The 25905-nt window shown below is 49.4% G+C and overlaps 11 protein-coding genes across 11 annotated transcripts; 6 read left to right on the top strand and 5 right to left on the bottom strand.

The window, feature by feature from the left end:
• Positions 1-829: 829 nt before the first annotated feature.
• N7511_008894 (RNA-binding protein LSM5) lies at positions 830-1495 on the top strand (the record flags this gene model as incomplete). Its single annotated transcript, XM_057131271.1, has 6 exons — positions 830-854; positions 907-963; positions 1021-1059; positions 1114-1141; positions 1339-1402; positions 1457-1495. 6 exons carry the CDS (start codon positions 830-832, stop codon positions 1493-1495), a joined length of 252 nt encoding a protein of 83 aa, XP_056979259.1.
• A 2329-nt stretch (positions 1496-3824) lies between these two features.
• On the bottom strand, positions 3825-4282 carry N7511_008893 (uncharacterized protein; the record flags this gene model as incomplete). Its single annotated transcript, XM_057131270.1, has 2 exons — positions 3825-3995; positions 4037-4282. The coding sequence occupies 2 exons, from the start codon at positions 4280-4282 to the stop codon at positions 3825-3827; spliced, it is 417 nt and encodes a 138-aa protein (XP_056979258.1).
• Positions 4283-5275: 993 nt separating this feature from the next.
• On the top strand, positions 5276-7145 carry N7511_008892 (amino acid permease GAP1; the record flags this gene model as incomplete). The annotated part of the gene is made up of 3 exons (XM_057131269.1): positions 5276-5549; positions 5610-6027; positions 6083-7145. 3 exons carry the CDS (start codon positions 5276-5278, stop codon positions 7143-7145), a joined length of 1755 nt encoding a protein of 584 aa, XP_056979257.1.
• Positions 7146-8063: 918 nt separating this feature from the next.
• Positions 8064-10844, top strand: N7511_008891 (GTPase-activating protein RGD2; the record flags this gene model as incomplete). Its single annotated transcript, XM_057131268.1, has 3 exons — positions 8064-8294; positions 8352-9786; positions 9835-10844. 3 exons carry the CDS (start codon positions 8064-8066, stop codon positions 10842-10844), a joined length of 2676 nt encoding a protein of 891 aa, XP_056979256.1.
• Positions 10845-11969: 1125 nt separating this feature from the next.
• N7511_008890 (uncharacterized protein) lies at positions 11970-13133 on the top strand (the record flags this gene model as incomplete). Its single annotated transcript, XM_057131267.1, has 2 exons — positions 11970-12645; positions 12697-13133. 2 exons carry the CDS (start codon positions 11970-11972, stop codon positions 13131-13133), a joined length of 1113 nt encoding a protein of 370 aa, XP_056979255.1.
• Positions 13134-13209: 76 nt separating this feature from the next.
• N7511_008889 (SDR family NAD(P)-dependent oxidoreductase) lies at positions 13210-14220 on the bottom strand (the record flags this gene model as incomplete). Its single annotated transcript, XM_057131266.1, has 4 exons — positions 13210-13260; positions 13317-13734; positions 13800-14068; positions 14152-14220. The coding sequence occupies 4 exons, from the start codon at positions 14218-14220 to the stop codon at positions 13210-13212; spliced, it is 807 nt and encodes a 268-aa protein (XP_056979254.1).
• Positions 14221-14758: 538 nt separating this feature from the next.
• Positions 14759-16186, bottom strand: N7511_008888 (mercuric reductase; the record flags this gene model as incomplete). The annotated part of the gene is made up of 1 exon (XM_057131265.1): positions 14759-16186. The coding sequence occupies one exon, from the start codon at positions 16184-16186 to the stop codon at positions 14759-14761; it is 1428 nt and encodes a 475-aa protein (XP_056979253.1).
• A 1125-nt stretch (positions 16187-17311) lies between these two features.
• Positions 17312-17704, top strand: N7511_008887 (uncharacterized protein; the record flags this gene model as incomplete). The annotated part of the gene is made up of 1 exon (XM_057131264.1): positions 17312-17704. The coding sequence occupies one exon, from the start codon at positions 17312-17314 to the stop codon at positions 17702-17704; it is 393 nt and encodes a 130-aa protein (XP_056979252.1).
• Positions 17705-18207: 503 nt separating this feature from the next.
• On the bottom strand, positions 18208-19761 carry N7511_008886 (uncharacterized protein; the record flags this gene model as incomplete). The annotated part of the gene is made up of 2 exons (XM_057131263.1): positions 18208-18914; positions 19002-19761. 2 exons carry the CDS (start codon positions 19759-19761, stop codon positions 18208-18210), a joined length of 1467 nt encoding a protein of 488 aa, XP_056979251.1.
• Positions 19762-20215: 454 nt separating this feature from the next.
• On the bottom strand, positions 20216-21607 carry N7511_008885 (L-rhamnonate dehydratase; the record flags this gene model as incomplete). Its single annotated transcript, XM_057131262.1, has 3 exons — positions 20216-21180; positions 21238-21460; positions 21521-21607. 3 exons carry the CDS (start codon positions 21605-21607, stop codon positions 20216-20218), a joined length of 1275 nt encoding a protein of 424 aa, XP_056979250.1.
• Positions 21608-22292: 685 nt separating this feature from the next.
• Positions 22293-25014, top strand: N7511_008884 (putative C6 transcription factor; the record flags this gene model as incomplete). The annotated part of the gene is made up of 4 exons (XM_057131261.1): positions 22293-22567; positions 22680-22738; positions 22787-24161; positions 24213-25014. 4 exons carry the CDS (start codon positions 22293-22295, stop codon positions 25012-25014), a joined length of 2511 nt encoding a protein of 836 aa, XP_056979249.1.
• Positions 25015-25905: the final 891 nt, after the last annotated feature.

Here is a 25905-nt window from a genome sequence, read left to right as displayed (position 1 = left end):
TTCTTGTTTGGCATAGTATTGCGCCCGAATCGCGCTACCCACATCGCGATGAGTAGGGGGTCCACGATTCGGCTGCCTGTTCAGTCCAACGAAGCGCACAGGCTTTTTTTGGAAGGCGGCTTAACATCGACCTTCTCTTCTTCGTCCCACGCACCCTGTCGGTGGACGGTTGTAGAAAATTGCTGTGCTTTGCATGATCTCAACGGCCCGGGGTTGTGAAAGCGGAGAATTTGAGGGGTTCCATATCGAGGGTTCGAAAGCAAACGTGTGCACGAGCTGGCATTACTGTAGTTCTGTTAGAGGAATTGCCATTTGACTCTGAAAAGTAGATAGCTGAGTGGACTGACCGTAGTGTACAAAGGTTCCATCCCGGAGAACCCCAAGAAATATAGCTGGCAAGCCGACTACTAAGACTTTTGATTGCAGACTGGGAGTTCCGACTTGCCAGAAGATTCGCCTGAGTTGGCATGCTGCTTGACAAGCATACTGGACCAGGCCAGAGCCCAAGAGTGAATTGACAAAGAAGGGTCTGTTGGGGAAAATTGGCAGCTGTGGTAGTGGATGAACAGAGGCAGTCGACAAGAAGCCAATGTCGTGAAGCAGTTCAGCAGCTCGTTGTCGGAGCTCCGCGCATCAACCTCGGGATTTTCACTAAGCCAGATTTGGCCTAGTGTTGTGTCGGATCAACCTCACCGCCGAGCGGCAAACGATCACGTCCTTTTCTATATCAAACTTGTCCACGCGAAATACTTCAACACCGTGGAGTTTGGAGTCAATCAGTACTGTGAACCACTTTACAATCTATCAGTTACACAAATTATTCAAAATTATGGCTTCTCAACTCCTCCCTCTCGGTTTGTGCTCAATAATACTGAAAATCCACGACCCCACTAACTCGTTTGATAGAGCTCATTGACAAGTGTGTCGGCTCTCGGATATGGGTTGTCATGAAGGGCGACAAGGGTAAGTCTCGAACTGGTCCCTCGAACATCAGTTGAGGGTGATACTAACGCCATGAAGAATTCTCCGGAACCCTTCTCGGATTCGATGACTACGTCAGTGAGTATTCCTGCATGAATTGTTATATATGATCAGACGCTAAGCAGAAACTAGACATGGTCATGGAAGATGTGACAGAATTGTAAGTTCTTTATTGGCGTTCTTTCGACTTCGTTTCCCTTCCCCGAGCTGTGGTTCTGGTCAAGCTCTCAGGAATGTCGACACTCTCTGGCGTATCAATTGTGCAGCCTTTCATTCTTGTGACAAAGATCTCCACAAAGACATGGATCAGATATTTTGCGGGTATCGTTCTGTTTTATATACTAACTCTTATCTCAGCGATTACACCGGTGCCCAGATCAAGCTCCCCAAGCTCCTGCTGAACGGCAACAACATCTGCATGGTATGCCAGACATCACTCTTTGTAAGAGACACGAGTCACTAACAGATCTATCAGTTGATTCCCGGCGGTGAAGGTCCCGTGGCAAGCTCATAAGCCCAAGATACCCCGTCCCACCATGATGAACAGAAAACCACTTGCGTATTAATGATACCGAAAGCAACGATAAGAAGACTTTGTTGAATGAATAAATTGCTGCAAACATGTGCTCTTCCTGTTCCAACCCTGTGTAGACCGCCATTGGCCCCCAGCAACGGGACCCAGCTACGAACAATCATGCCTATGGCTACAGATCGACTGGCCAGTCTCGATGACAACGCCAGATCTCCAATTGAACCATTTCATCCCCTCTGACAAATGATACGCCACAGGCGCAAATCCCTCGCTCAAATGCAGGGACCACCCAATGAGAGAAATGAAACGATGCATGCACTTTGCAGCCTAGCTTCCCACGCCAAGATAAGCTCTGAAACTGTAAGCACGCTCTACAACCAGCTTATCGACGGCTATGCGCGCCATCGACAGTCTAGAGCCGGGTATTTTGGATTTCTCCAAGTATTCCCTCACTTCCAAGCAACTATACGAGAAGGGCTTGACACGATGTCAATGCTCGTTCTTGGTATTCTGTTATCGTGTCGTGTATCCTATCGAGCTATCATGCAGTGATGGATGATAGCTGTGATATCTGCACTAACCTTATCTCATATCTCACTAGTCCACTGACAGCACCGTAGTTCCGTCATTGACTAGACAGGGAGGTAGATAGCCCCAATGCAACTAACGCAACCCCAGTGGATCGCCAGAACGGAGCTTCTACCCGAGTCTGCGGGACTGGGGTAACGAACCCTCCGAAGTTGCCACACGATCTCGCATGGTTAGTCGAACGCGGGGGAGGCTAGTGAAAGTATTCTCCGCATCCGTTCTGTACCAAGAGCTCACCCATTGATTTCTTTGCTGCAAACCTCGGTTAACGTTCTTGGTGGATATGGGACTCCGACGGTGACAATGGTGCCAACAGCTTCCAACCAATGCCAAGTATTGCGAATCAAATGGCCTGAGACAGACTACTGTGTGATAGGCCGCCAAGCCGATCAAGGGACCAGTGACAGTCTAACGGCCAAGATCCCTGATTTTCAGAGAGATGAGCGTCTTTTACCCCGGACGGGAGGAGTGGAAACCATTACCTAACAGAATGTCACCCCCGCATTTTATAGAACTTTGATGGAGTTAAGGTCGACTCCATCTAGTGAAGGAGAGACATCTGGAGAGAGAGAGAGTCATTCGTATAATTCAGGCTCAGGGGAGTAACAGATGCCAACAGCCCGGGTGAGACGGGATTCCGACTTGGCTCTTCTAAACGGGAATTACGAACAAGCCGACCAAGCTAAGACTGCAGAAATAAAGTGCCCAGCGAGAATGGGCAAAAGAGCGGCAGAGTCCGTGGCGCGGCAAGTGGCGACGCGAGGCACAAATGAGCATGTGCCAGGGGCGTTGGATCGTGTCGGCTTGAAAAGCCCCAAAACTAATGTCTCGATCGCGATCATGATTCAGGATCAGGATCATGATCGCTAGTCTCCTGACATCTGCAACAACTAGAATACGTAATCGAAGCCACTCAACTTTCACTTCCCATCGATGGTGCTAGACCCTGGGAGTGATAGGGAGAAGAGAGCTGGACTAGGCATCCCGGGCCAAGCTTCAAAGACGGCCTTGGTTCCCTTTCAGAGGCAAAGGTCAGCCGAACCCACCGCACCCGATGCTACCGTGGCTATCAGTTGCGCAAGCTCCGCCAGTGACAGGCCCTGCTGCGCGCCATCAACTGGGGAATAGCGCCTTGGTGGCTGTTCACCCTCACGCAACCCTAAATGGGAATCTCAGGGCCGAGAACATTGCGTGGTTTTATTTTCGCCCCCCCTTATTTGCATACAATATTCTCCGGCGCATAGACCATATGGGTCTCATACGGTCAACTTCCTATCGGAATTTTGAACTGGGAATAAGTGGTACATGTACAGGAAGGACTGAAAAGATCCAACGGTTCATTGAATGGCTACTGATAAGGAAGTGGGGATCATGACCCAGCTGAACTGAACTGTACGGGGACAACATGATTTTGGCCCCATTCCATTCTCATACTGTACATGGAGCATGTACAGTACATGCCTTGCGATCTGGAGATTTGCCACAGAATGTGACCCATCTCAGGGATCCCTTGGACGTGGCTGAGTCTAAAGGCTACTCGCGGACCCCAAACAAGGCGAGAGCATAATCTTGGACCTACCACAGCAGTGGAAAAGAGAAATCCCTGTGTCCGGGATACGAGGAGGTAGCTCAAACCGCCCGCGCACATCCAATCATCACTCGCATCGGCCCTGAACACATGATGGTCCCTTCTCCCCCGCAAGCCAACAAGCCAACACACCTGCTAGTCGCGAGCCGGGAGGGTGTGCTTCTCCCGTGCTTCCATGCATGTTAGTGGCAGACCGCCACGAGCCATCCGAAACTCAGCGAATGGAATGTGGTCATGGGGGAATGTCGAAGCGCAGGGATTGATGGTGCCATCCGAAGCGAGGACTCGAAAGGCAGAGGGCATATACTGTACTATAGAATCAGGATCAGAATAAGAACGAGTCATACACTATCACCGTCCATACGGCGAGGCCGACCGAGGTGGACTCCCCTTGCCTCATGGCCAAGATGCTGAACCGAGGGACTCGTGGGAAACTCAATCCAGGCGACACCAGCCTCAGTGGGGCAACCTTCTCCCAAGCCATATGGCATGGCTCGCATATCTCGTGCCCGTAGCGCAGCATGGAGAGCCACAGGTACGGATTCCGACGGGAAGCCTTCCCATAGGTAAGGGGGCAAGCCCTGGGCGTACATGTACAAGTGTTGAAGAATGAGCATTGGGCGCAGTCAGATTAGCCACGATTCTAGAATGTCCCCCCGGGTGTTGCTGGACAACAGCCCACTACTCCAAGACTCCCATCTCACTGTCTTACTGAGCTAGAGTGAAAGAGAGAAGAGCTAGAGTGAAAGAGAGAAGAGCAAGAGAAAGGGCGAAGAGGCAACGGCTTATCTCCGCAAAATAGATTGGGTAATGATCACCTATCAAGTGCGGAGGTGGACGAATGGGGTTAGTCGAGATCTGAGCTTGTATTTCTGTTTTCTTTTTCTTGTCTTCTTTTTTGCTGATTCTGGACTAATCGAGGATTGGAAATCCGTAATTAGGGTGCATTACTGGTCAAATTAGGGCATATTCGTCTTTGATCATTGGTCCGACGGCACTTTGCACATGATCCTGTAGGTCGAGTCAGCAATCCAGCCCCAGAGTAGGATCGTCCCTGTCTTAATCACAGAGATAAGTAGCGCGGTCCCACTTCCCTTGATTGTTTCTGTACTGATTTGCCTGGACTCTGAAACCGAAGGCATGTGTTCCTTATCTGTTCGGGTATTTGTTATAGAAAGGCCAAAATGATAAGATAAATCCCAAACCGTAAATCCAATAAATCCCAGAAAACAATAAAATAAGCGTTAATTGTCGGTGGCACCGTTCAAGTACGCCAAGGCCATCAGAACAGAAGAAAGAGGATTTAGCGCAAAAGTCTACTTTAGTCTAAGCGCAGATTAGCCATTTGTCTATGACTTTCAGAGGAACGTAACCAGTTGATCTTAATCAGGTCTGGTTTGCATTTAAATACTCGCTTCCCCCATATATTTCCACCCCTCCCCGTGCGCCTCTGCCTCCTCACCTTCGTCTGAACTAAGCCTAAGAGGTCTTGTCGATCCCCTTTGCAAGCCTCTCTCTTATATATACCTCCCACACCCACACCTACACCTACACCCGGAGAAGTAACGGTCTATACCCCCTTCACCATGGACGAGAAGAAGTTCGAGGAGCCTCAGACAGTACAGACTGGATCTGATGCTCCCCCTTCCTATGGTAGCTCAGAACCCACCAAGGCTAGTTTAGGACAGCGCATGTGGGATAGTTTCAAGCGCGACCCTAACCATGTCGTCTCTGGCCATGCTGGTTCCGATGGTGCGGGCTTTGATATCGAGACCGCCGCGCAGAACACAGCACACTCCCCTCTTCAGCGTCGGTTAAAGGGTCGTCATCTGCAGATGATTGCCATTGGTGGTTCGATTGGTAAGCCTTTTTTTTGATATCGATCAAACATATTTGGTGTACGGTACTGACTCTTTCCAGGTACTGGTCTGTTCGTCGGTTCCGGATCCGTCTTGGCTGCCGGTGGCCCTGCGTCTGTCTTGATTGCTTACATTCTCATCGGAATGATGCTTTACTGCACGGTTCATGCTCTTGGTGAGATGGCCGTCTTGTTCCCTGTTGCTGGTTCTTTCGCCACCTACTCGACTCGTTTCGTCGACCCTGCGTGGGGTTTCGCTATGGGTTGGAATTATGCGCTACAATGGCTGATTGTGTTACCGTTGGAAATTGTGGCTGCCTCTATTACAGTTGATTACTGGAGTCCTGGTGTTTCCAACGCTGCTTGGGTTGCCATCTTCTGGGTACTCATCGTTTCGATCAACATGTTCGGAGTCCGCGGATATGGTGAAGCCGAATTTGTCTTCTCTATCATCAAGGTTGTTGCTGTGCTTGGCTTCATGTGAGTGCCTGAATGCTTCATCCCATGGAAACTTAAACTGACGATCTTTTTTTAGTATTCTCGGAATCATTATCAACTGCGGTGGTGGCCCCGAGGGTGGATACATTGGTGCCAAGTACTGGTATACCCCGGGTGCTTTCCATAACAGTTTCAAGGGTCTCTGCAGTGTCTTTGTCAACGCTGCCTTCGCCTTTGCTGGTACTGAGTTGGTCGGTCTGGCCGCTGCTGAGACTGCCAACCCTCGCAAGTCCCTCCCCACCGCAGTGAAACAGGTGTTCTGGCGTATTGCTTTGTTCTACGTTGTCTCCCTCACCATTGTCGGCCTGCTCGTTCCCTATGATGAGCCCAGACTTGTCAGCGGAACTTCCTCTGCCGATGCCCACGCTTCTCCCTTCGTCATCGCCATCGAGAACGCCGGTATCAAGGCTCTGCCATCCATTATGAACGTTGTCATCATGATTGCTGTGTTGTCCGTCGGTAACTCCTCCGTGTACGGATCTTCTCGTACTCTGGCTGCTCTCGCTGAGCAGGGCCAGGCCCCCAAGTTCTTGGCCTACATTGACCGCCAGGGTCGTCCTCTCCCCGCCATTATCGTTGCCTCAGCCATTGGTCTGCTCTGCTTCCTCGCTGCTTCCGACAAACAGACCACCGCCTTTGGCTGGATGATGGCCATTTCCGGTCTGTCCTCCATCTTCACCTGGGGCTCCGTCTGCGGTGCCCACATTCTCTTCCGTCGCGCCTGGAAGAAGCAGGGCCACAGCCTGGACGAGCTGGCCTTCCGCTCTCAGCCCGGTGTCATCGGTTCCTGGATCGGTCTCGGCTTCAACGTCTTGGTGTTGATCGCCCAGTTCTGGGTTGGCTTCGCCCCTGTTGGTTACGCCGAGATGACCACCAGCGAACTTGTCTACAACTTCTTCTCGGTCTACCTAGCCGCTCCCGTTGTCATCGCTTGCTACCTCCCTTACAAGTTCTGGTACAAGACCAAGTTTGTCCGATCCCATGAGGTTGATCTGGTCACTGGTCGCCGGGAGCTGGATCTTCAGCATCTCGTTGAGCAGGAGCGGGCTGAGCAGAAGCAATGGCCCAAGTGGAAGAAGGTTTACAAGTTCTTCTGCTAGTCGGCTTTTGGCCGATCTGTACATCTCATGTTTTGTGGCACCCTCACCATTCATTCTTGTTTGAGGATAATGATACCATCTATGAATACCAAATAATTCATTTCAACTTTGTATTTCAGCATTCTTTCTTGCCGATGGTAGACTGTAGGAAACCTTGGCAACCTGAGGCGTCGAGGCTTGGCATGTGGAGAGCAGGCAACAGATGCCAATAGCTGCATATCACCGTCGATGAGAAGGTAAAATACCGTAGACGTCCATGTCGATATAGATGCTCCAATACGAAGCATAATAAGAATAAGAATAGATTCCGAATACGCCCCGAGTGCCCCTTTTACGTGCTAATTTGCAGACCCAAAAATAGTCCAATGTGGATAAAAAACGTGGAGACAAGGCATCGAAATTTGTTGGTCTCAGCCTGGTTCACGGTAATATTACCATTCAACGTCTCCATACGCCATCATCTCCCATCTTCATTTTTGTCTCTCCTTTGCTTCGCTGTTGCCGTCTCTCGGCTTGTCTCTCTTTTGTGCCGATCCTGTTTCGCCAGGCGCTTAACTGCTCCCCCTCCCCTCCGTGCATTCCAGAGTGATCTGTCTTCGCTTCGTCATCGGTCTCGCTTCTCGGTCTCCCTTCTCAAGTCTATGCGCGCTTCAGCGTAGAATCACACTGATTATCCTCGTCTGCCTCTTGACCGGTTCGCTTCTGCCTCGGTTCTATCGCATTATCGGGACTGCTCCAGCGGCCGCCCAACAGTAATCTCCCCGACCAGCCTGCAGTGACGCGCAATTCCGCCCTTCAATAGTCCTCACTCGGCCGCCCGTCTACGAACTCGCCATCACGTTGTTCATATCTGCCCCTCCGATTCCTCCGATTGAGTGTCTCCGATCGATACACTGAAGCAACGACCCAGCCACCACAATGCCAGGCTTCCGAGACTCGTTCTGGACGCCCGACTATGCGTCGGGACTGGGCGTTCTCTACGGGAAGCTGCAACAGGGCGTGATCGAGAACAAGCAAATCTTGATCATTGCGTCGATGCGTGCTGATGCCGAGGAGCAGTATGGTCTCCGCATGGGAGACATTGCCCCGAGCGTGGACCGAATCACGGCTGTGGGATTTGGCAAGGATGACGGTGCAAGTGTCAGAAAGGTTGGTTAGGATATGCGGACTTGATGGAGACTATGACTGACCTCACTTGATCCTCAGGCATACGAAGGAATCCGAACCGAGATGGTCGAGGCCTCAAAAAATCACCAGAAGATCGCCAACAACATCCGCGAACTGATTGTTGCGCCTTTCCGACGTTGGAGCGAGCAGCACGATTTGCGTGTTGAGTATTCACATGATCTTCTCCAGTCGCGCATCAAGGAACACACAAAACAGTCGGATTTGGTGCGGAAACTGCGCAGTACTTATTTCAACAAGTGTCGTGTTGTCGAGGATCTGGAGGAGGAGAACAAACTCGCCTTCCAGGACCCCGAAACAAGTCCCAAGGTCCAGCCTCCGCCCAAGATTGTGTTGCCGGCTGAAGATGAGCCCGATGAGGATCCTATTGAGTTGGGCGAGCGCATTTTCTCGCCAGACCAGATCAAGCAGTTGCTCTCTCATATGCTCGATAATATCAAGCTTGGCGAGGCCAAGGTTCCCATCATCGGAACTTATTTGAATGTTTCTACTGGCGCCGATATCGCGCAATACATCCAGACCTATATGGAGGCCGACAACCTTGCTCAGGTGGAGCGCATTGGTCAGGATATGGTGGATAATGGCCTGCTTCGTCTGGTTGGAAACATGGGCAATGTCTTTGCCAACAGTTCCAAGATGAACTATCAATGGCGCCCCAAGGTCTTCCAACTTACTGGTATCCCCGAGAAGAAGAAGCCTCTTATGCGTGTTACATCCATGGCATCCAGCGAAGATGGCAGTGTTAGTGAATCGCCTATTCAGTCTGTTTCCGAGATGCTGTCTGGCTGGAATCCCCTCAACAACCCTTATCCCAACGAGACACCTTCGGAGAAGCTCCGCAGAGAAGCCCTCGAAGCTGATGAGCGGTACAAGGTTGCCGTGCGCAGACTTGACCAGATTCGCTGCCGACTTGAGGAGGAGATCATCGAACAACTCAAGTATATGGAGCAATGCGAGCTGGACCGTCTCAAGGCTATCAAGGCCGTTGTTCTGGACTTCTCCGGCGCTATCAGCAACGTCATTCCCAACCTGCAGAGCACGGTTGACCATATGATGCTGTACCAGGAGACCATTCAACCCCTTGGTGACCTGAGATATCTGCTGGAGAATTACCGTACTGGCGGATTTGTGCCTAAGATCCAGGCATACGAGAATTACTATGGTTCCGTTGAGGAGCAAAACTTCGGTGTCGATCTTGAGGCCAGAGCCCGCGTTGATCGCAAGCGTGTCCCTATCCTCGTCACTACCATTTTGACCTACCTCGACAACCGTTACCCCGAACTAGAAGGTGACGAGGCCAGACGGATGATCTGGCTGACTGATGTTGGCCTGGACAAGACCCACAAGCTTCGTGCTATATTGAACAACAGCAAGGCGGACTACAAGGAGGTCCTACCTCAATTCCAAATTCCCGTCATTGCCAGTGTTCTGAGATTGTACCTGCTTGAATTGCCAGGTTTGTCTTCCCTTGATATTTGAGCTGAACGTCAACTAACCCCAGTAGATTCCCTGGTATCTTCTCAAGTTTACGAAATTGTGAAAACGATCTACTCCACTACCGCTAACGAGACCACGGAAGACGGACGAATTAAGGTTCTGCAGAGCACCCTTGGACAACTCCGTCTCGTCAACATCGCTACGCTTGATGCCATTATGACTCACTTCACGCGCCTGATTGATTTGACCTCTGCCGACGAAGAATATATCACTTCGCTGGCTCAGACTTTTGCTTCTTGCATCCTGCGCCCTCGCGTAGAGAACGCTTTGACTATGAATGAGCGCCACAGCTACCGCCTCATTCGTGATCTGTTCGCTCACAAGGATGCCATTTTCGGCGAACTGAAACGCCAATCAAGTGCCCTCGGCCTCGGTAGCTCTAGCTCGAACCGTCCGCGCGCCATCAGCACCGACGAGAGTAACCGCCGTGCAGCGATGGAGGCTCGCCAACGTGCTATTGTCAACCGCAGCCGAGCCACTAGCCCCGCCGCCCGCCAACGGCACCGACGTGACCGTTCCAGCGGCGCATCAGAGACAGGCCGATTCCCAATCAACGTCAACAGCCCCTCAGACCGCCGAAGCACCCGCGGTCCTGGTCTGGACGTGCCTGCAAAGACAGCATCCCCGACAACCTCGGAGCACCCGATTCCAACAGTGAATACCCAAATTGAAGAGCCAGTCTCGAATGGAGCCTCGGTCAAGTCCCCAGACTCAGTTGCCGGCAGCAGGAGTAGCTTGTCAGAATCGCCAAGCCCGCCCCCAGTCCTAGACACCGCCTCTGACGGCTCCCCAACCCCAACCCCAACTCCAGCTGCTCAATCCGCCGAATTCGATAAGCGCAACTCCATTCCCCGCTCCGCTGGTGGTCGCTACACTCGCAAGCCTGGTCTTGGAAGCTTATCCAGCTTCCCTACCGGCTCGGCAGTCGGTGCTAGCGGAACGGATAGCAACCGCAGCAGTATCGCCGAGAGTGAGCCGAACAGGGTCACTCTGGAGGATAAGCCTATGGATGATTAAATTGTAACGCCTTTCCTCTAGTTATCTGCTGGGGAGGACTGATGGATCACGGAATACGCTGGGAAACTCTTTTGTATAGATCAAAACGGGGACCATTTGTCATGGCTCGGACTGAGAAAGAGAACGATCAACATTTGCATTGCATACATAAATCCGATCTCTTCCTCAGAACCCGAGAGATGGCAAAACGACCCATGGAGTTGCTTTGGGGGACTTTATCTCATCCCACCTTGTTTTGCTTGTTTTCTCTTTTCTTGGTTTGTTTCTTTCTGCTTTCTTTCACCTTTCCCTTCACCTTTTACTTCTATGTCTCTTTCAGGACATGCATGCATTACATACCCTTCTCCCTATCTGTCTTGTACTACCCGCAGTTTAGGGGGGTTGTTCACGTCTCTTTTATTGTTTTCCGCCTGAATTTGGATTTTTTGTTCGCCTACATCTCTTTTCTTTATGGTTCTTATGCATTTCCTTTCTTCTTCTTGCCCTTGTGCCTTTGGCTGCACTTGGTGTAACTTATGTATACTCTGATTCGACTCTGCATATGAAATTCTTTCTTCTATGGAATTGCTTTGGGTTTAGTTTATAGTTGATGGAAGTGTTTTATAGTGATAATCCTTGGCACCTTTTATATTCGAGAAACGTAGGAAAACCCTGGAGTCGAGATTGAATTAATCAGGCTGAAGTATATAATCGTATCTCTTTGACGCAGAACACAATACAATATATATAGTGGAATTTGTTCATCTGGAAGAGCCGAGGTAGACTTAATAGATATACACATCGCTGTACATCATTCATATTTGCTTCAAGATAATGGCAATTCACCATGTCAAACCGGGCGAGGATTAATGGACGGGTTTATCCATCCCCGGATTCGGGACAACAACCACCGAGCAATCATGTCAAACCTCCACTCGACGAAACATCTCTTCCAGTTCGAAGATCACTACTAACAATCACTGCTCATTACTCTCCAAAATATTTGACGTCTAAAGCGACGCTCTATTACGGTCAGCTTCGACCCCGCACATCACCCCGAGAAAGTACGAACTAATACCCCACGCCAGACAACCCAACCACCACCAAGCCACACGCCAAAGCAAAAACAAAAGCCAGAAGCTCAAAATGAGCCCAACAAGCCAATTCCCCATCCTGGACTCCCACATCCACCTCTTCCCAGCTACACACTTGGAAACCCTATCCTGGCACAGCGACAACAACCCCCTCGGCGCACAGCACAGTATAGACGAATACAAAGCCGCCATAAAAGCCAATGAATCAGCAGTGCGCGGATTCATATTCCTGGAAACAGACCGTCTCTCCTCAATCACAGAAACCCAATCATCAGAATCAACCCCGACCTCCTCTCCAACGCACGGGTGGACCCACGCCCTTGATGAAGTCTCTCTCCTCACGCGCATAGCGCTAGGCGAGCCAATCACCGGCGAGGGACACAGTCCAGCCGATAAGGATCTCGTCTGGGGAATTATTCCCTGGGCACCGATTCCTGGCGGGGAAGATGTGTTGTCCAAGTACATGACCCAGGTCAAGGAACGGACGAGGACGGCTGAGGTTTGGGCGAAGATTCGGGGGGTGAGGTATCTTGTGCAGGATAAGCCGGCGGGTACGATGCTTCAGGATGGGTTTGTCTCGAGTTTGAGGTGGCTCGGTAGGGTTGGGCTTACGTTTGATCTTGGGGTTGATGCTAGGTCTGGGGGCTTGGGGCAGTTGAGGGAGGCGGTTGAGATGATGGATAGGGTTTATGGGGTTGATGATGGGCAGGCTGTGACTATTATCATTAGTATGTTTTATGCCCCTTTGGTCGTTCGTGCATTTGCTGACTTTTGTTTAGACCATATGTGTAAGCCTAACCTCCGTTTGTCGTCTACTGAGGTCCGCTCTCATCCCGAGTTTTTGGAGTGGAATGAGCTTGTTTTGAGGATGGCTCAGGCTCATCCGAAAACTTATATGAAGCTGTCAGGGGCTTTTTCTGAGATTGAACCATTGGACGGAGAGTCGGAGCCTGATTTCGATGCTATTGTTGAGCGTGTGCAGCCTTGGACAGATGCTGTGTTTGATGCTTTTGGGGTGGAGCGTGTGATGTTTGGATCGGACTGGCCGGTTTGTAATATTGGTGGTGGTGGAAATGATGTTTCTTGGGGGAGATGGAAGCGGGTGGTTGCAGAGATTATAGAGCGGAGGGGTTTGTCTGATGTTGAAAAGCAAGGGCTTTGGATGAAGGTTGCAGAGGATGCTTATGGGTGTGGAAGCTTAGGTGTTTCCTTTTAACCCAATCTTGGAAGAGCTAGTTGAAATAAGTATGTACGAATGAAATATATATAGACTCTAACTACCTAACTTCATCTTACTGCAGATTAACGAACAATCCACCGTCAACTAATAACTGCGCACCAGTCTATCATATAAAGTCAGCAACCATCCCGCCACTACTAGAGGAAACGGGGAACTCACCACATAGCTACTCAACTCCTCACAAGCCAAGAAAACAGCCGGTCCAGCCAAATCAGGCGGCTGCCCAAGGCGTCCAAGAGGAATCCGACCTTCCATATAAGCCCGCTTAACAGGATCCTTCATGTCCTCCTCGTTGAGTTGTGTACGAATTGTACCAGGCAACAGCGCATTACAACGAATGCCATACTTGCCTAGCGCCACCGCACATGACTGCATCAGACTCAATATACCAGCCTTGGTGGGCGTGTAGTGAGTCTGCTGGCCACCGCCGACCAGCGCGGAGATCGAGCTTACACCGATGATTGAGCCGCCCGATGGAGACTGCACTTGTGCCATTTGGCGAGCCGCGGCTTGGGTGGCGTAGAAGGCACCTGAGAGGTTTGTTGAGATTGTGTGGTTCAGGAGGGAGGGCTCAAGTCTGAATTCACGTTAGAACAGAGAAGTTAAAGAAGCATAAGGGTCGGAATTTGCAATGGGTCTTACTCTAAGAATTCCGCAAATTGGCACACGCCGGCGTTGCTCACGAATACGTCGAGACGGCCGAATTTCTCGACTGTCCTGGCGACGAAATTCTGGCCCGTCTCTGGCTGGGAAATATCACCTGATACTGTGAGGAATCGGGTCTCGCTGGCCCCGGCTTCGATCTCGTTTACATCCTTGCGGAGAGCTTCCAGGAGGGTGTCTTCCTTTGCACCGCCGAGATGGCTGATTGAAACATTGGCTCCGTGGCGGAGATAATCAAGGGCGATTGCCTACGGAGTTGCTTGTTAGGTAAAGCCTGTTTGCGAAGAACAGACGTGTTCTTTGTCAATTTGGATATGCGGGGAACTCTTACTCTGCCGATTCCTGTGAGACCGCCGGTGATGGCAGCGACCTTGCCAACTAGTAACTGTGCAATAGGCATTTTGGAAGGGGGATTGGTATTGGGTATTGTGAGACTGAAGAAGTTCAATTCTCAAACCCAAGGTGGGATGTGTCCATGTGAATTTCTCCGATAAGATCTCGGGGATTCGTGATGGTGTTACCCCGAGTGTGGGGTTCCCCACGAGGGGCACATGCCAACGTCTTCCAGGGGCTTCTGACCCCGAGTTGCTACCGCCTTGGGGCGGTCTACGTCGGTCATTGTCGTATCGATATTTTGCACTTGGAGGTGTTTTATGTATTTTTCGCCGTATTAGTTTGCGTACAGTAAATAGCGTTGACAATACAATCAGCCCTAATTGTCTCTACACTGCACATAGAGTACTTCTTACTCATCGCCTGAGAATAAGTTAGCAAGCAACTGTCAGCAACAACTTGGGATCAAATCCATGCAGTGTGTCCGTTCAACAACGTCAGGTTCACCCTAGAGTGTGACATACTACCAGTAGATGAATAGCCGAAAAGTTGACTGGCAATCTCATACTGACTAGGACTTAATTTGGTAAAAATCACAAATCCATTCACTCCAAAGATGCCCAAATGTTGTTCAGACTCTCTGCTAGAGTTGGATGGGCCAAGACAGCATCTTGCAACTTTTGATAAGGAACATTTCCGACCATCGCAATTTGCACGGTGCTCATGATTTCGCCACCCTCGACGCCCAAGCAAGTAAATCCTAGAATCAACCCCGTGTCACCATCCACGACAGCCTTCATCATCCCTCTCGACTCGTCCGTTTCTAACGCACGCGCCACATATGCCATGGGCATTTTTGCAGTTTGAATCTTCCTATTTGGGAATTTGACCCGAGCTTCCTTCTCATGAAGACCGACGTGTGCTAGCTGAGGATCGGTAAAGACCACGTAGGGGACAATGCGGTCTTTGATAGAGAGCCTTGTGGGTGGCGATGTAAGCAGGTTAGACCGAAGAATGCGGAAATCATCGTATGAGATATGCGTGAACGCGGGAGGTCCTTTCACGTCGCCCATGGCAAAGATCGAAGGGGAAGAAGTCTGCAGGTACCCGTCGGTTTGAATATATCCTTTTTTGTCAGTTTCGATACCGGCAGCTTCTGGCTTCAGCCGGTCTGTATTTGGAATGCGGCCAGTAGCGAATAAAATGTGCGTTCCTTCGACTGTTTGATCACCATTGTTGGTGTGTAGATCAAGAGTGAACCCGTTATGCGATGGCACAATTCTGACACTGTCGGAGTTCAAGTGTACTGAAACTCCGTCCTCTCGAAAGATGTCTTGGAGCAGATGAGAGATTTCTTTGTCCTCGCGCGGTAGTAATTGTGTTCCACGCTGGATTACTGTGACCTGTGCACCAAGTCTGCGAAACAGTTGTGCGAATTCCACCCCGACGTATCCTCCTCCAATCACAACAAGGTGACCAGGGACCTCGTCTAGCTCTTGAATTGATGTGGAATCTAATACTCGTTTTTGATCAACCGAGCGGATTCCTTCAAGGAGTGGCGGTGCTGGTCGTTCTCCCGTATTGATGAATATCTTCTGACCATGGATAGTTCTTACGTTGCCGCCACTATCTTTGACCTCAAGTGTCTTCTCGCACACGAATGTAGCTTCACCTCTGAGAAGATCCACACCAGCATCTTCTATCTTAGTCTCACTGCCACCGCGGAATGAAGCGACGATATTGCGTTTTCGTTGGCGGACCTTGATCATATCGACCAAGGCTGTATTCCCGCTGGCGCTGCGCTCACCAGTTTGTATACCATAATCGAGTCCCCGGCGAACTAGGTAGGCGATGCGACCTGAGGCAATTAACGTTTTTGTAGGCGTACAGCCTTCATTGATACAGCTTCCACCGATGTTTTTACGTTCAATCAGGGCTGTTCTCTGTCCCGCTTTCGCAAATGCGACAGCCAGAGGCGTCCCGGATTGACCGGAGCCAATGACTATGGCGTCGTACTCTGAGAGTGTTGCCATGCTGCAATAGTACTTCAGCCGGTTGAACCCAGCCCTGCGAGGAAACATCAACGACTAACTGGTAAAAATGTGAGGCGGTAAGATTCGAGTAACTCAGGACGAATCAGCCATAGAGGCAAAGTGATTTCTGCAACGAAAGAGCTGGGTATTAATAAAGAAATTTGTTTAACGAGAAGGCAAGTCAATGATGAATGTCCCGGTGTCATTGGCTGGAATGTGGAACTCGGGTATGGTAAACGTCATGACGCTTTTTAGAGACAGCAATAACACGGTTTCATATTCAGCGAGCCATCCGCTGTTCTGACCATTTAAAACGCAGTCTCCATATGCACTTATGTACTTTGCCATTTGCCTATTCCGAGGACATTCGTCGCTCTACCCATCAAATTGACTTATCTGAGCTCGCGATTTAGTGCTGGCCCCAAGCGATCACTCAAATGGCCCCCAACATGTAATATACCAGAACCAGTTTATGTGACTCCACTAGGCTTAGAATTGATTTGTATTGGTAAACATCTTCTATACTCTTCCTTGAACGACATCCCACACGTTATCTACCAATCTTCAACCTCGGACAAGTGAAATACCGGATACTGGTAAGCATTAACAATTCCAAGGTTGTCATTTGATCAGATTAGCAATTTAAACTTCATTAACATTCTAGTGCTAGATTTAGTCTCTATTGACTGTGTCAAACGATCATGTTCTGCAATATGAAGACCGAAGACGTCAGATTCGCCTCTTCAACTCATACTCCCAGGGCCCAGGGCCCTTCATGGCGATCTTCTGTCGAGGTATCCATGATAAGCTGTGTGACTTTGATGCTCACTCTTTGTATCAAGGATGCTATCCTCAAGTCTGACAGCTTTTTCGTCCAGTGGGGGATTTTCGCATCATTGTACACGTTGCTTAAATTTCTGTACCAGAGGGTCCGATCTATTTAAATCAAATCTAAAAAGGAAGCCTAAGACTGTCTATAAGTAATGCACCTTACTCACTTTCGGGTTGTGATGTCATTCACCGTATTCCGACCATCATCTGCTTCAACCAGCGACAATAGTTCCCTTTTACCTGACTACATGAATCGAACCATTGTGTATACCTCTCAACAAAACCAAGAGTACAATGAACCTAAAGAAAACAATCGAAGACCATTGGCAGGCATCGGAAGATAATAACATTGAAGCCGAACACGCCATCTATGCCGTAGATGCGATACCCGACTACCCACAATCAGGGGAGCGCTTCAAAGGCCGTGCGACCATCTCTGCGCAACGTGGGGGACACCCAGCTGACCGACACTTTACGGTACTACGAATCTCAGGCGACGGCCATCTATGGGTGAGCGAATGCATCATAACCTACGACGGAGAGCCAACATATTCAATCTCCATTATGCAATTCGATGGGGAGCTGGTGGCTCACGAGACGCAATATTTCGCTGGTAAATTTGGTGCGGCTCCGTCGAGGGCAGCACTTGCTGAGCCTATGCCTGGCAGAAATATTGAACGGGCATGATCAGGCCGTGTATTTCGCAAAAGCGAGACCGGTTCAGGTCAAACAGGCATATTGTTGTTTTTCAGGAAGTCGTGCTGGATACATTAAGCCGGGAAACTTGAACGCTCTCGATAGACCTGGTTTTTGCTGGCCACCCTAGGATGATCGGTTTGCCTATTATGAACGGCAGATTATTACCGAATCTATCGTCTAGGTTGGCCGTGTTTGACATTGGATGTGTCACTTGAATTTTTATGTCAAGTCTATTTCTGCTATAATTGGAGCTAGTTTTTCTTCTCTTCTTCGGCAAAGGAATATTATTTAACATCACATTTTCGTCCCTCTAGCAATTGAGTTCATCTTGAGGTATTTCTAAAGTCAAGGAGAAATATTAGCTTCGCCAAGGCTGAAGCTGATATCGATATTGATTAGAAACGCGGCACAGGGAGTATATGACCTTTAGGTTTGTTCATTTTATACAAAAGAATAAGGAAATAGTGTGTCTTCATAGTCAAGTCAAAGTACTACTCAGATGAGCACTCTGAAAACTCAGTCTCCAGAGCCTTACCCGTATGCTGCAAAGCAACTTGTTGCCAAAGATCCAGTACTTTGTCATTGGGCTGAAAGCAAAAGATATCAGCCCAAGTGGCCTTGGCTACGTCTCGAACTTCGTATTTAAAGTAGTGTCTACCAGGCCATTCACCAGTCTCAAGATGCATAAGGCCCAATTTTGGCATTCGCATCGCCGCCCGAGCAGCGGCAATATAGAATTCATTGAAGAATTTCGGTATTGGCTTGTATCGGAAATGAGTGTCATAATCGCAAGCTTCGATGATCTCCAAATGGGCTGGGCGACTCGCTCCACCTTCGTCCGCTTCATTATCACTATCCAGAAGTCTTCTGTCTCCAGGGTGGCGCTGAAACAGCCATTCCCCAGATGGTGAGGCAATTGCATAGTTGAGTTCAAAGGATATCAGGTTCGGCCACAAAGGTTCAGTTTCGGCATCCACAACCTGAGACAAGAATAGCTCCTTTCCAATGGTGATTTTGCTAAGAGTAATCCGGGTGAGCCGGGAGGAAAAGACCCGTGAGTTGATTTGAAGGGGGTCCAAGTTTCCTTCTAGACCTCCTTGTGGGAGAATTGCAACATGATTATCGGGAATTCCGTAGTCGAAGCTCAAATCGAGTGCTCGTATGGTGGAAGGCCAGTGATGAAATCCGGCAGCGAAGTCTAAGAATTGAGATATTGTTAGACTGTCAATCACTTCCCATATAATGATCGTATTGTGAACATAATGGGATCTGTACTGGGACATACCAAGCCGATTGCGTTCCCTGAGAGAGGGATGTTGTTCGTGATTGTCACTCAGCCTCAGGATCACATCATGCAGCCGTGATATCTTTGATGCAATCATTGCTGTTGAAACAGGTTCTATGGGACGGTACGAGGGCCCAGCAGTGCAGTGACCGTATACAGCGAGGGTACCAACGACAGTAATCTGTGGACCATTGAGAATTTCTTTGTCGAGCTTCAGGTACGATTCCTGGAACCTCCGATTTATGAGATCTGGTCGCCTTATCAGACTTGCTGCTGATACTCTTTCGATCTTGTCTGGGCTATTGCGTCGGAGGTCACTGGGAGAGTGTGCCTCTATAGAGAGAAAGATTCCCGGTCTTTCTTGAGACTCATTGAGTGACCATGACGACAAAATCTTAAACAACAACTGAATTGTTTTCGTAAAATTCGCATTGTTATTCCGCTTGTCTTCATCCGTCTCAAACTCGTATCTCGCTTCAATATCGTATGGCGCTAAATCGACAACCAGATCAATAAATTGGATATAATGTCTTCTTCGCTCATTATGGGCCACCTGAGCAAGATCATGTAGTCGTTTGAGAGTTTCAAGGCGGATTGTTGAGAATGTGTGACTTTCAACGACTGCTTGCCACTGACGGCTCACAGTGGCATATGGAGCCAGACGAACTTTATCTTGTTCACCAGAATTGTTGCTCACCTGTGGTTCATCGATAAATGTTATTATATGATCTATCAATTCATATGGGAGCAAGAAGCCCATAGTGCTGCAAGCTTACAGTTCGTCTTCGTCGGGTGATGTCTGAAGAAGTAAGATATCACCTGGGCAGGCTAACGAGCTAAGCCTAACCTGGCAGCTTCTGAGATCAATGCGGTATTGATGGGGTAATACTGTATTGGCGACACAACACTCCTTTTACTGCAAAATACAATTCTGCCACTGGAAAATTCCCGTTCTCGTGGGCGAAATTGGCAGAAAGAGCTCTCAGGATATCAAGCCAAAACCGAAACAATTAAACACGAGGCACATTTGTCTATTACCTTGGATCACTATGCCGTTTAATGTTTGGAGAGGTAAAAAGGTGCATCCATAATATCTCGATATCAGGGATGAATTGGTCTTATGTACATGACTTTCTTGTATTGGGTAAATAGCCTTTAAACATGAAATAAACAGTGACAGGAAAAAGATTCGTTCAAAACGCCATCATACACATTTAAGCGGAGCCATTGGCGGCCTCCTCGTTGTCAGGAGCGCGCAGGGACTTCTGAGGAGCAGGAGTAAGAATAGCAGCCGCAGGAATCAAAGGAGCAGCCGGGTTAAGTTCCAGACCGAAACCAGGCTTATCCAGAATGGAGACATCAAGGTAGCCCTTGGTGGGAATAGGCTCGTTCAGGAAGAGATTACCGAAGACAGGCTCGACAGTGTGACCATCAGCAGAATTGGCCAGGTACTCCTGGAAAGGACTGTTGGACTGAGAAACAACAAAGTGGTAGGAGTAAGGGCCGGAGGCGTGGGGCACAACGGGAAGATCGTAAGCGGCAGCCATGGCGGAGACCTTGAGCAGCTCGGTCATACCACCAACCCACATGACGTCGGGCTGGAGGATGTCAAGGTTGCGACCCTCGACCAACTTGCGGAAGCCATAGCGAGAGTACTCGTGCTCGCCGGTGGTAAACTTGACAGTAGGGTGGGCCTGCTTGAGAAGAGCGTGGCCGTCGAAGTCATCGGGGGAAAGACACTCTTCCCACCAATCGATATCAAGGCCGATGGCCTCGCAGCGCTTAACAAGTTGGATTGTGTAAGGAACATTCAAGGACATGTAGCAGTCGACACGAAGAGGGAAATCAGGGCCAACAGCTTCGCGCTGCTTCTTCAAGTATTCGACGTTCTTGAGTAAACCAGCGGTGCCTTCGTCAGGACCATGAGGCAAAGCAACCTTGGCACCAATGAAGCCAGCAGCCTTGGCTGAGCCAGGCTGGGGACCGGTGCAGTAGAAGTCCAGTCTTGAGCGAGTGGCACCACCAATCATCTTGTAAACGGGCTCCTTGCGGATCTTACCCTGCAGATCCCACAAGGCCAAGTCGATGACGGAAATCACGGCGACGGGCAGACCCTTGCGGCCGTAGAACATGGAAGCACGGTACATCTTCTCAAAGAGATCGTTGGTATCGCGGGGATCTGTTGCATGTAATCTATTAGCGTTTGTTATCTAGAGATTGAACATTTGATACGCACCAGCACCAATCAAGAAGCGGTTGAAGTGCTGCTGGGTCAGCCAACAGGCGGGAGGGCCACCGAAACCAGTCGCGAAGCCCTTGGTGCCATCAGTGGCCTCAATTTCCACACAGAAGGAACCCAGCACATTGATACCCCACGAGGTACGCGAACCTCGGAACTGTGCCCACTTGGTCATGGGAGTGGAGATATTGCTGTCGACCAGCCAGTGGCCTCCCTTGACCTAAACAGGTAGTTAGAATCGTGCACATCCATCTAATTGGGAAAAGCCGCCAGTTCATACATTATGGTAGTCACCGCCGGAGCCGACACCATCGATGATGAAGGTGCGAACCTCTTTGATGCGGGGGAATTCCGTTGTTGAAGCCATGATATAAGATGTGAACAAGCAAGACTCGAGAAAACAGAGTAAACTTGAAGATGAAAAGAAAAGAAGAAATAATGTGCGGGGAGCTCAGACTATTTCAACGGACTCGCGCCGAGGGGCACCCGAGACCTCGGGGAGCATTGTACCGAGCGGCGAGACGGAGAATTTCTGCGTGGACATCGGGGGATTTGCATATGTTGACATGTGGCAACTGTTTGGGCCACTGTGAATGGAGGGCTGAGAAAATTGTTTCATTCTGCGACTGATTTTGAGGTGGTTTATAGGATTTGATATAGTTAGTCGGTCTATACTTATACTTCACCTGCGACATAACCCCAATTAGACTTCACTAGATACAGCCCATTCGACATCATATTGACTAGCCACTACAATACCGAACCACTTCCCCTATATGGACCTACACTCACCACCGTATTGAACTCATTATCCAAGCCTGTCAAGAATATCCAAACCCCGTGAAATCACGAGACAGCCCCGAAGTGGAGAAACGCGGGGTGCCCCAGTTTCTGCCTGAGGCGCAACTCCCACTTTTCTCCCTCGGCTTCCTGTCGGACGATTGCCGCGTCTATCAATTCTCCCCCTTTGTCCACCTAGACCGTTTCGGAGATTTTACCGTCGCAGTTGCATCATGCTCGGTCCATGATCGGGCGCTTCTCGCTGAATCAACATGCCGAACCCTGCGCTTCCCGCTCAGGAGACCCCGTCCTCCAATCAGCACTACGGTGATCCCGACAGAGATAGTGCTGAGTATTCCTCTGCTGCCGACTCCGATAACGATCATCTCGGAAATGGATCTGGGGCTAGAGCTCTGAAACGGAAACGTCCTCTAACTGTCTCGTGCGTTCCTGACCCGCCTCGGCCGGATGGCCCTCTGTATTCCCAGTCTGATATGACTAACCCTACGAAGATGCGAGCTTTGCAAGCAACGAAAAGTCAAATGCGGTAGGAATGACTTAGGCCTTATGAGGTAGACAGAATTTAACATGGAACGAGCAGATCGAGTGCAGCCGAGCTGTGGGTGGTGTACCCGCAACGGTCAGCTATGCGAATATAGAGAACGAAAGAAGCCTGGCCTGCGGGCTGGATATGGAAAAGAGTTGGAGCAAAGACTGGGTAGGTCTGACAAGAAACATTCATCTTCATGTCTAATTTGTCCATCAGATCGGTTGGAGAATATCATCCAATCGCAAGCTCGGCTCATTGAGATGCATATCCTGCAAAATCAGAACCCAATGGGCCATGAGCTACCCCACACCGGTCCACTTTCATACAGTTCTCCATCGGAGCCATCAGCGGCTCATGTGCCCAGTCCGCGTACCGCTTTATACTTCAATGATCCTGGATCTGCAGTGACATTGCCTTCCCGACGCGCAGATATGTCTATCACCAGTCCGTCTGATTCATCGGTCAGGAATGCAGCGCAGAGTCACATGAACAATGGCATCCATGCAGCACCAGTTAGTGCACTATTACAAAGCTCTAATCCGCAGCAAGATTACACGGGGAATGAATCGTCCCTGAAGGTTCCAGTCAATATATTCTCAAATCAGGAACAATCTTTTGCTGATCCAGATCTTGATCTGCCGCCGTATGACTTGCTGTATGCTTTGGTGGATCTTTACTTTGAGCACATCAATTCATGGTGTCCCATTCTTCACCGACGGACGACATTGGATACTTTCTTTGGACCATCACCACTAGATGAGGCAGACCGCATGGTTCTCTATGCCATAGTGGCCACGACACTGCGGTTCTCTTCAGATGCCAGACTCAATGATCAGAATCGGAAGCGCTACCACGACTCATCCAAGCAAAAGGTCCTTCTATATGGCCTAGAGAACTCATCTGTCAGAGCCCTTCAAGCTCTTGTTATCTTGGCCCTCGATCTGGTTGGATCTTCCAACGGTCCACCTGGGTGGAAGCTGCTCGCCTTGATTACCCGATCTGTGGTCCAATTGGGATTGGCCGTGGAATCAAAATCTTCTCTCGTCAACCCTGTGTACCCTTCTATTTATACCCTCAGAGCTGTCACTTTGTCAGAGCCAGATTCGTGGATCGAAGACGAGAGCAGACGTCGATTGTTCTGGATGGTCTATCTGTTAGACCGATATTCAACCCTAGCAACAGCATTCAACTTTGCTCTCGATGACAAAGACATTGATCGGAAGCTCCCTTGTAAAGATGATTTCTTTATGAAGAATCAGCCTGTTGAGACGCGGTGGTTTCATTACAACAGTGACAGAGCAGACTATCTTAGCCATGCTGAAAATGTTGGGTCTTTCGGCCTTTATATGGAGATTTTGGGAATTCTGTCACGGATTCATCTGTTTTTGAAACGTCCCGTTGATATTGGAGCTCTATCAGATGTTGAAGAATGGCAGGCAACCTATCGCAAGCTTGACAGCGAGCTTACTTCATGGGAATTCAACCTTCCGGCAGAATATACCTATGAGAATTTATCTCGACTTCTCAGCGGACCCAAGAATGGGCGCGCTCTACACAGTGACTGGGTGCAACTGCATGCCACATATCAAACGTGAGTTAAGACTGCTATATCCCGTGAATACAATCACTAACAGGACCATAGTGCTGTAATTCGTCTGCACTCATCAGCAGCTTACCCAACAACCCGCTCTCCAATTTTCACACCCTCCTATAGTGCGAGCCAACGCTGCCTTTTAGCGGTCGAAAATATACTCTCGGTGACACGCTTTGTCGTGGAGCATAATATGCTAGATAAGATGGGCCCACCTTTCGCCTTCACCCTTTGGGTCTCAGCCCGTCTGCTCCTGGTACACGGCTCAACAATCGCTCATACGGTCAGCGCAGATATCCTTTTCTTCGTTGACACCCTTTTCCAGCTGGGTAAATACTGGAAAGTCGCAGAGCGCTACAGCAACATCCTCCAGCGCGTGCTGGATGAATACAACGAATACCAACAGTCGATCGTCCTGGACGGCGAACGCTCAACACCATCAACCGTCAAGATTTTAGCAGACATGCGTCGCTGTGCTTTCGATCTAGACTTCCTGATCTCACGCCAACCGCGCGAATCACCTGCCGAAAGTGGAAGCCAACCTCGGTCTCATCAACCGCCTATGCAGCCACGCAATCTCGCACCCAATGAACTTGAATACCTTGATGTATTTGGCTTCTTCAATGTTCCTCGGGTTCCACCTGCTCGTGTGCCTGATTCTGGGGTGCAGGCTTCGGCCTTGGATATCTCGGATCACGTCTCGAATCCGATGTCCATTCACGGTTTAACGGATGTCAGTTCAGCACAGCCGAATGGGTCTGTTGTTGATGGGAATGGCAATATGAATGAATTCAATATCACAAATTATCTTATTCCGACACCTGAGACGGATTGGCTGTTCCGTCCTTCTTGAAAGTCTTTTATGTTCTCCGTCTACGTGAGATCAATGCACCACAACAATGTGAAGGATTGGTTGATTCGTCTTTTGAGCATCAATCGCCATCGTTCAAACTTCAGCGACGTAAGAGCCATGGTTTCTATATGCTGAATCCTGCTATCCAAACTCAATCTCGTTGGTCAATGAAGGCTCAGATGTTTTACGCATCATCTCTGTCATCTCGCTAGGCTTTATATAGCAAACAAAGCAGGAAGCTCGAAGATGTACCGAATACATGCGCAAAAAAGAGCCTGGAACCATGTGACTTCGACACTCTCCATCGAGACTTCCGGTGGCAGGTCCTTCCCGGACTGACATGAAGGCTGATCTTCGGTATACTCGTCACAACCGCCACAGATCCGCAGATCGGGAAGTGGGTGTCTGTAGCCTAACTGGGGACCTTCATTACCATTTTAAAGAACCTATGTGTCAAGAAAATGTCATTAAGATTATAATATATCCGAATAAGCTAAGGAATTACAGGTCGCATTATGGATACCCGCCACTGGGCGGGAGATGTATATATACCTCCTCAAGATTCAAATCAATCCTTTTGACTTCAGCATAGATCGACCTTCCGATTACCATATCGTGTGATCCAAGTTCATTTCGGCCCCGTAAGCAGGTTAATCCTCGCTTGGCCTTCGCAATTACAACCTAATTGGGACGAGCTGGCATCTCCTCCTTCCGCCCCAATCCTAGTTTAGCTAAGTAGTTGTCTCAACTGGAAGACTAACTCTAGGCTGACTGAGTGGCTCTATCGTACTTTTAGGCGTAGAGAACGAAGAGAGGAGTATGCCAGTCTATTGTGAGGAACATGATAGTCAATTGCAAATGAAAACACAGTTTCACATGACCAAAAAGGTA

This window comes from Penicillium nucicola, assembly GCF_028828085.1.
Source record: "Penicillium nucicola strain IBT 29836 chromosome Unknown utg000010l, whole genome shotgun sequence".
In the NCBI taxonomy this organism is placed as follows: domain Eukaryota; kingdom Fungi; phylum Ascomycota; class Eurotiomycetes; order Eurotiales; family Aspergillaceae; genus Penicillium; species Penicillium nucicola.
Note: the sequence above shows the minus strand (reverse complement) of the source record. Positions and strands in the feature narration are given on the sequence as shown.